The 8,813-nt window shown below is 36.7% G+C and overlaps 1 protein-coding gene across 1 annotated transcript; it reads right to left on the bottom strand.

Annotated features, from left to right (window-relative positions):
• Positions 1–2,368: 2,368 nt before the first annotated feature.
• LOC308489956 (uncharacterized protein) lies at positions 2,369–7,654 on the bottom strand (the record flags this gene model as incomplete). The annotated part of the gene is made up of 2 exons (XM_081031568.1): positions 2,369–4,870; positions 6,405–7,654. One exon carries the CDS (start codon positions 7,652–7,654, stop codon positions 6,821–6,823), a length of 834 nt encoding a protein of 277 aa, XP_080887694.1. The 3' UTR covers positions 2,369–4,870; positions 6,405–6,820.
• Positions 7,655–8,813: the final 1,159 nt, after the last annotated feature.

Below are 8,813 nucleotides of genomic sequence, written 5' to 3'. Positions count from 1 at the left end.
AATATATAACCAAGCTATTTTAATAACAATAGCTATGTATACAGATACATTGATCAAAAGAATAGTGGTAAGAGTATGGATGATTTTATTTTCTTTGCAACTCTATAGTATCTGAATTTAAAAAATAGCATTTATTTGTCCCCAACTTTTTCTGTCCAGGCTGGCTCCTTTGTGTCATCTACTGGTCATCTCAGAAGAGTGGCCCATCCTCCCAGTCACAAATGCCACCCTTCCTGACCTTATAAATCCCCTGCATAACATTCATCGTTATCTGGAATTAGCTGACATTTTATTCATTTACAAGAATATATCTGTCGTGTGGATGTCTGAGTGGGTGGTGTCCTGGGGGTAAGGTGTCTGTGACTCTGGAAGCTGGAAGAAGATGCGTGGAGCCGAAGGCAGAGAAGACATTTTTATTCACAGGCTTTCTGGAGACAGCCAGAGTTTCTCACTGCTGCACACAGCTGGACATTCTCAGGTTACAACCCATAGCCAGCAGCAGTCTCATAACTCAGCAGCCTGTTTCTCAGCAGCTCCATTGCTGGTCACAGCCAGCAGCACAACACAGTACAGCACAGCCCACAGCAGTCCCACTTCTCAGCAGCCCCTCATTTCTTGGCAGCTCTCAGGGCAGCCCAGTATAATGGCCGGCCCCTTTTTATACCATACAGAGACAAAAGGGGCTTACATAAGAGTATTTACAGTACCATCTTCAGGATGGACGGTGTGTCTGCAACATTCCATCTTACTGGACCGGCGGGCCACCGGTCAGGGTCACCAGCTGGCCAGGGGAGGGAAGCCTGACCGTCTCTATTTTCCCTACAATATCACAGGAGTGCCAGGGTGGGAAATCTGTTAATGAAAGTCACTACCATTAGTAAAAGTGAAAAAAATCCTCTAGTCATCTCAATAAGTGAGGAAAAAACATCTGATAAAATCTAATACACATCTGTGACTTAAGAAAAAAATGCTTAGTAAACTAGAAATGGTCAGGAACTTATCTAAATAAAAATTTAGAATAAAATTGTTCTAAACCTCAAATACTTTCATTCTTCTTTGGTTAAAATTATGCCTTTTCAGGTTCAGGGTGGAAAGAGAAGGTTGCCATAGGTAGTTATATGAATGGAAACAAAATAAACTTTGTCTTTTATTGTAAAGAATATTTCCTCATCACTTACCATAAATGCAAAAATGGTGGGGGGGTGGTTTACCCCAAGTCTTGCTTTGGTTAAATTTTGATGAACCTACCTGAAAGGCAGTAGTGATGAATTTGACTTCATCAAACTTAAATACTCAGTACATGAAATAAATATTTTTTAAAAATCACTGAAGCCATAATATTGATAGGCTAAATGGGAAACTGGTTAACTTTCATCCACGGCCATCTCAGGCAAGAAAGTATTAGTTGGCACAATTTCTTAACGTGTTTTAGGGGCTCAGAGTTATAAAACCTCAAATTCTTCCACAAATCCTCATTCCAGTAGCCATGATACCAACTGCTAATTAATGTCAAATATTTTACTTAAGAAACATGCCCACACTGTAATATTTAGCAACCACAGCCATATGGCTATGAGTTTTTTTGACTATGTGATAAAAAAACGGCTTGTGACCATGCATTCAAGCAAAAATTTTAAGATACAAGTCATTCTTTTTCTTGCATTATATTATTCAATTCTATTATGAACAGACATCATACATATGTCTTGGACTGGCACGTCACACCATCTATTGGCAACAGCTGATTGTTGCCATCAATGCATGCTTTTGTGGCATAAAATAAGTTGGGGAGCCTAACAATCCTTTGCTCCATTTCACCCAATAACGAAACTTTAATAATCCACATTTTCTGAGGACCTTTTGCCTGAAATCTAATGCCACCAATTTCTGTATTGGTTAGGTTTCTTTGGTTGATAGCAAAAGAACTTAATCTAATTTTAAAAGGAAAACAAACTACTGGTGGGATACATGGAAAGAACATGAATCAGATTGGCTCTAGCTAGGGTTTCCCTGCCCGTTCCAGGGAATGTTTTCACTTTCCCGTTCGCGGGAAAAAGTTGGTCAGGAAATCGGGAAAATCGGCTCCTTGAACCCAGTAATACCCACAATGGGAAATAAACATACTACTCACAATGTATCTCTTAGACATTTTTCCTATTTATCGCTATCTAAAGTTACATTGTGTTACAATGTTACACGCCACCAGGCATGCACCCCCACACACACACCAGAATCAGATATCCCATGACCAGCTAATTTTAGCTCTTGTAAATCGAGCACACTTAATCATGGAGAACAGAAAACAGTTTGTATTTACACAGAGAAATATTTATTTTCACAACCCAGGATTTGACTGCAAAGTCGTCTTCAGGAAATCTAACATAGTTTACCTTAATATGACATTGTAGTCAAATCCTGGGTTGTAAAAATAAATGTTTCTCTGTGTAAATACAAATTGTTTTCTGCGATGAACCGTTTCCACAAAGTGACGGCTGATACTACCAACCGCACTCGATCACTTATGGAAAGAAGAGTATTATGAAATATTGAATTGCTTACAACCTGTAAGATTAGCAGCTGAAGCCTTAAGCAATAGAGAAGCTAATATTCTCACAAATGAAGGAATTTTTAAGTTCCTGTTCAGTAATTTAGAAAAACAGAATTCTTCAATGAGCCAAATGCTTTTAAAGGAAATAAAATTTGAATTGGTTAAACATAGAAATAGAGATCTTGTGTCTCTCAAAAGTACTTGAGCAACATTAGTTGTCTATGTGAGATGGAAGAAGATGAATTTTTTGCCTTGTCAAGTAAGAATGAAATTGCATAACTGGCGAAGTCATTAATGGAAAGACTTTTTAAAGGAACATTTACAGCAGAAGAAGTTCCAAGAGAAGAAATAAAGGATGTCCTTACAAAGAGTTCTGACATTAAATCAGAATCTGATCTGAAGTGTGAATTGACTAAAGCAATATCAATTTTGACATCAAAGCCAGCCCTATGCATGTTGACAAAATATTTGCTTCTATAAGGGAGGAAAAGAGCTTATATGAAGCAACACATTCTCTCACTCCCAACTTGAAGATCCTTTTAGAGGCACTCATAACAATTCAACCAACGTCTACAGAAAATGAAAGAAATTTTTCCACAAGTATATTTGTTACAAAGTGAAGATCACAATTGTCTGATCAGGCATTTAATGCTCTATGTTTCTTAAAGTTTTATTTTAAAAATGACAAATAAAAACTATTTGAAGTATATTTAAAATTTTCAAATGAATATTTGCATTTGTTTTTTACTAATGTTTAATTTAATAAAATATTTAAATAAGATTGGGAATGTTAATACATTGTGTGATATATGTAAAAACTCACTGTATACTATAAGGTTTGGTTAAACAAAGTTTGTATTAATTACATTGTTTATATTTTGAGAAAACCTGACATATAACAGAAACCTAGCCAAAATGATACCGTAGTGACCCACTTAGCGCTCAGGGCAAAAGATGCACAAATCATGAAATTCCAGTCAACCTCCATTTAGGAAACTTTATTTACTCAAGTTTTGCGTCGACCTTTTACATATAGGAGTGTCTCAAAACCTCTGAAAGACTGCGCTGGGGCCATGAACTCCAGTTGCCCCACCTTCTCTAAGGCTTTTCTGTTTATTAACATTTACTGTTACAGCCATTGTTACAGATTATCAATGAAAATTAAATTTAAAAAGATTATTTCAGGAATTCTCAAGAACTCTCAGGAAACACGATTTCCTGTTCTCAATTCCAAAAGGTTCCAAAATGTCAGGAATTTGGAAACCCTTGCTCTAGGAATCAGAGCAGCAGAAACTGATGCACCATCTTTAAGTCATGGCCAAAGACTCATACTCATGTCCCACCTGTGTCCCAAGAAGAAGTTATCTGAATGGATTAAGGTGAACCATATTCAATTGGCAACACAAACAAAACCTCAAGAAGTGACACCAGAGCAGTTCCTCAAATCAACTCAGGGAAGGAGTTTGTATGTGTAACGTTTCTATTTATATTGTAGAGAAAAACAACATCATCTGCATTTTTGTACTTTTAACTTTATAAAGTTTATGTATTTAAAACTAAGTGATCACATTATATGGTTATGAAAATTACATTTTCAATTAATAAATGACAAACATTTTCCATGAGTATAGAGATCCACCTCATTGTTTTCAATGACTGTATACTAATCTCCTGAGCTTATTTTCCATAATTTAATTCATTGATTTACCAGGGCTGGACGTTATAGCTCTTTCAAATTTTTTACTATTCTTTAATAAATGTGCTTATGCATATATTTCTGCACTTGTACTTTTCGAGAATGTAAGTACCTAGATGTAGAATTGTGTCATTTAAAATGTTGACAGGTAACATCACCTTGCCCTCTAAAGTACCTTTCCACCAATACACTCTCTCAGTGTATGAAAATATGGTTTCTCACATCTGCAACAATACTAGGTATTAGTCAACCTTCACAATGACGTAAAATATGTGCTGGTTTGTGTTGGAAGTGAGTTTTAAAATTTACATTTATCTGGTAATTATTACCATTAAGTACTCCTCTATTTTGATTGTTTTACGTTCTTCATGGAAGAGTTGCTTATTGGTACATTTTTTCAGACTGTATTTTATCTTGTCCTTGCTGGTTTCCAACAGCACTTCCTGTAAGGGCTACATCCTTTGTAATGTTTGAAATGTCTCTCAGCCTCTCACATACCTGTTAACATTGCATACAGTGTCTCATACCATGGAGAAGGTTTAAATCTTTCACATGGTCTTACCTGTCACTCTCTTGTTTTTATGGCTCTTGGACTCTGTGTACTCCTTACCAAAGTCTTCTTCAACCTAAAAGGATAGAAATATTCTACATTATGCTCTAGAATCTTCATACTGTGTTTCCTATTACATCTTTCATCCATATTGAATGAATTCTCTGTAAGGGGTGAAATGTAGATCTCACTTTATTTCCAGTTGTAGAACTAACTGTCAAACGCCATTTAAATAATCCATTCCTCCCAGTGACACATCAAAAATACCACTTTTGCAATATACTAAATGTATGGGTATATGATCATTTTCAAAAATGTCCTTCAAATGCTCACCCACTTACCATTCTACATGAATTTCAGAAGAAAATGGTCAATGTAAAAATACCCTACAAGGAATGTGACTGGAATTGAGTGAATAGACAGACACCTTTAAAATGTTGAAACTTCCATCTAAAAACCTTTGTGGATCTCCATTTACTCAGAGCATCTGTTCTCTTTCAACAGAGTAACTTCCTTTCTCTATTATAACCATAAGTAAATTCATCTGTAATTTCATTGTTTTCCTGGGGTTGATGTCAGAGTTGAATTAGCCTCATGAAAAGAATGGAATATTCCTAAAAAAAATTTTTCTGTACTCTATAACAGCTTAATTAGTGGTTCCTTGAAAGTTAAGAATTAATCTATGAAACCAGGTGACTTTAAATAGGGATAGACTATTCAAGTCCTCTATTTCTTCACTCTTAGATATTAGTACCATGTTTCCCCGAAAATAAGACCTAGCTGGACAATCAGCTCTAATGCATCTTTTGGAGCAAAAATTAATATAAGATCTGGTATTATATCATATTATACCTGGACTTATAGTAAAATAAGATCCAGTATTATATTATATTACATTATTATATTATGTTATATTACATTATATTATATTATATTATATTATATTATATTATATTATATTATATTATACTATACCTGGTTTTATAGTAAAACAAGACTGGATCTTACATTAATTTTTGCTCCAAAAGATGCATTAGAGCTGATTTTCCAGATAGGTCTCATTTTCAGAGAAACACAGTTTATTTTTTTTCCTTGACTAAATAGCATCTTACATTCTTCTCAGAAAGTTCAAATTCATTTTCTCTAGTTCTATTGAGAGTTCCAGATGCAACCAAAAACATATTCTATGCATCAAGTCATACTGAATTTCTTCACCAACAAAGGAACACAGTGTCAGAGTCATGGAAAAGCCACTATATTACTTTGTTATAACGTTAAGCTCTAAACATGCTAATGCTAATCCTCATCATCCCCATAAGATTTTTCAGTTCCAAAATTATGCTGTCCTAGCACTGATATACTGCTTTCCAGAGTTTACTATTTAAAAATAATGTTTAAAAAGACTGAAGAATACTGACCTAACATTAAACAAGAACTTAGAGTCAGACACTATGCTAAGTACTTATGTGCATCAACTAGTTTAAAATTTCATAAAAGGGTTTAGGAGGAGAGTAATATAGTTACTTTTTGTTTTTAAAGACCACTGTGGCAGCAGTGTGAAAAATAAACTTGAAAGGGACAAAAGATGGTGCAAGGGAACCAATTCTTACACAATTGGAATAGTCCAGGTGAAAGGAATGTGCTTTGAGCGAGGGCAATGAGAATTGAAAGGGGATGAATTCCCAAAATATTCAGCAGATATATCCATAGGCGTTGGTGACACAGGGGGTGAGGAAGAGCTGGGTGCTCGAGCTGACTCTGCAGCATGAATTTTCTGATGATGAGCAAGGTGTGCACTTTGTCTGAACACATTGCCACACTCCTTACATTCAGAAGACCTCTCTCCAGTATGAATTCTTCTATGTAGATTAAGGTATCCAATCTGGCTAAAGGTTTTTCCACATTCCTTACATTCACATGGTTTTCCCCCAGAATGGATTCTCTGATGAACAGTAAGGGATTGACGATGGCTAAAGGCTTTGTCACATGCATTACACTCATAAGGTTTCTCCCCAGTGTGACATCTTTAATGACAAATAAGGGATGCTTTTGTCCTAAATGCCTTCTCACAGTCAACATATTCATAAGTCCTTTGGCCTGTGTGAAGTCTCCAGTGCTGAGCACAGGATGAACTATCACCAAAGGCCTTCCCACATTCAGCACATTTATGAGGTTTCTCTCCAGTATGGACTCTGTAATGTTGGATGACGCAGGTTGTCTGGCTGAAGGCTTTCCCACATTCCTTACACTCATAAGGTTTCTCTCCAGTATGTATTTTATGATGTTGTGCAAGGTGTGCACTCTGGTTGAAGGATTTACTGCATTCCCTGCATTCATAAGGTTTCTTTCCAGTACGAATTCTCTGATGAGTGGCCAGCTGTGAACTGATGCTGAAGGATTTGCCACATTCCCCACATTCAAAGGGTTTCTCTTCAGTATGAATTCTCAAATGACTAGCAAGGTGTATACTCTGCCTAAAGCCTTTCCCACACTCCTTACATTCATAAGGTTTCTCTCCAGAATGCACTCGTTGATGTTGAATGAGTGAAGCATGATGACTAAAGACTTTCCCACAGATATCACATTCATAAGGTTTCTCTCCTGTGTGAATTCTCAGATGTACAACAAGCGATGAACTGTAGCTGAAGGTTTTTCCACACACGCTACATTTATAGGGTTTCTCTCCAGTATGGATTCTCCTATGTTGATTAAGTCCTATGTGATCACTGAAGGCTTTCCCACAGTTGTTGCAATCAAAGGGTTTCTCCCCAGTGTGATAATATCTCCAGTGACGAATAAGGGATGTGTTCTGCCTGAAGGCTTTCCCACACTCAATACATTTATTTTGCCAGTGTGACATCTTTGGTGTCGAGCAAAGGACGAGCCATCGCTGAAGGCCTTTCCACATTCCTTACATTCATAGGGCTTTTCTCCAGTATGAATTCTCTGATGCCGAGCAAGGTGTGCAGGTTGGCTGAAGGCTTTTATACATTTCTTACATTTATATGTTTTTTCTCCAGTATGAACTCTTTGATGTTGAATAAGGTGTATGTTTTGGCTGAAGGCTTTCCCACAGTCTTTACATTCATAGAGTTTCTCTCCGGTATGTATTCGGTGATGTTGAGCTAGGTGCTGACTCTGGTTGAAGGCTTTCCCACATTCCTTACATTCATACGGCTTTTCACCAGTATGAATTCTCTGATGAACAGTAAGAGATGACCTTTGGGTGAAGGTTTTCTCACATTCATTACATTTAAAAAGTTTATTTCCTCCATAGATTCTCTTGTGTTTTCTCACCATAGAATTTTTGGAAAAGCTCATTTTATCAGACTTGTGATTATAGACATTCTCTCCTGCATTGTCTAGATAGACAAATTTCCAAGATTTGTTATTTTTATGGTCTATTTCTTTAGTAAGGGTTTCTTTGAGTGAGTGTTTCTTGCCTGATAAATGTCTCTTGATTTACCAGCTGCCTTTCACAGAGATCTTCATGTTTCCAATTTTCTCTGAAAGTGGAATGCTCAAGACCATAGCTTGTAATTCTCTCCATTAACATATCATCATATATGAATGGCTTCAGAGATAATTTTTGTGTCTCATATCTAGATTCCCAGTCTGGAAGATATCAAAAAAGCAAATGTTTCCTTTCATGAGCTATAACAAAAGAAAAGGGGAACATGGAAAAGGGGATTAAAAAATAATGAATCCCCATAAAATCTATTATGTACAGGCATGTCAACTGAAAAACTGTAACAAGACTCCCAAAGAATGAGAACTCATAGAGTAAGATGGAATAGGTGATTAAGAAAATTAAAATGGGGGCGGTCGGAGGGCTCAGTTGGTTAGAGCATGAGCTCTCAACAACAAGGTTGCTAGTTCAATTCCCGCATGGGGTGGTGGGTTACGCACCCTGCAACTAAGATTGAAAACAGCGACTGGACTTGGAGCTGAGCTGTGCCCTCCACAACTAGATTGAAGAACAATGACTTGACTTGGAGCTGATGGGCCCTGGAAAAACA

This window comes from Rhinolophus hipposideros (assembly GCF_964194185.1).
Source record: "Rhinolophus hipposideros genome assembly, chromosome: 21".
NCBI classification, from domain to species: Eukaryota; Metazoa; Chordata; class Mammalia; order Chiroptera; family Rhinolophidae; genus Rhinolophus; species Rhinolophus hipposideros.
This window is presented reverse-complemented; position numbering and strand designations above follow the sequence as displayed.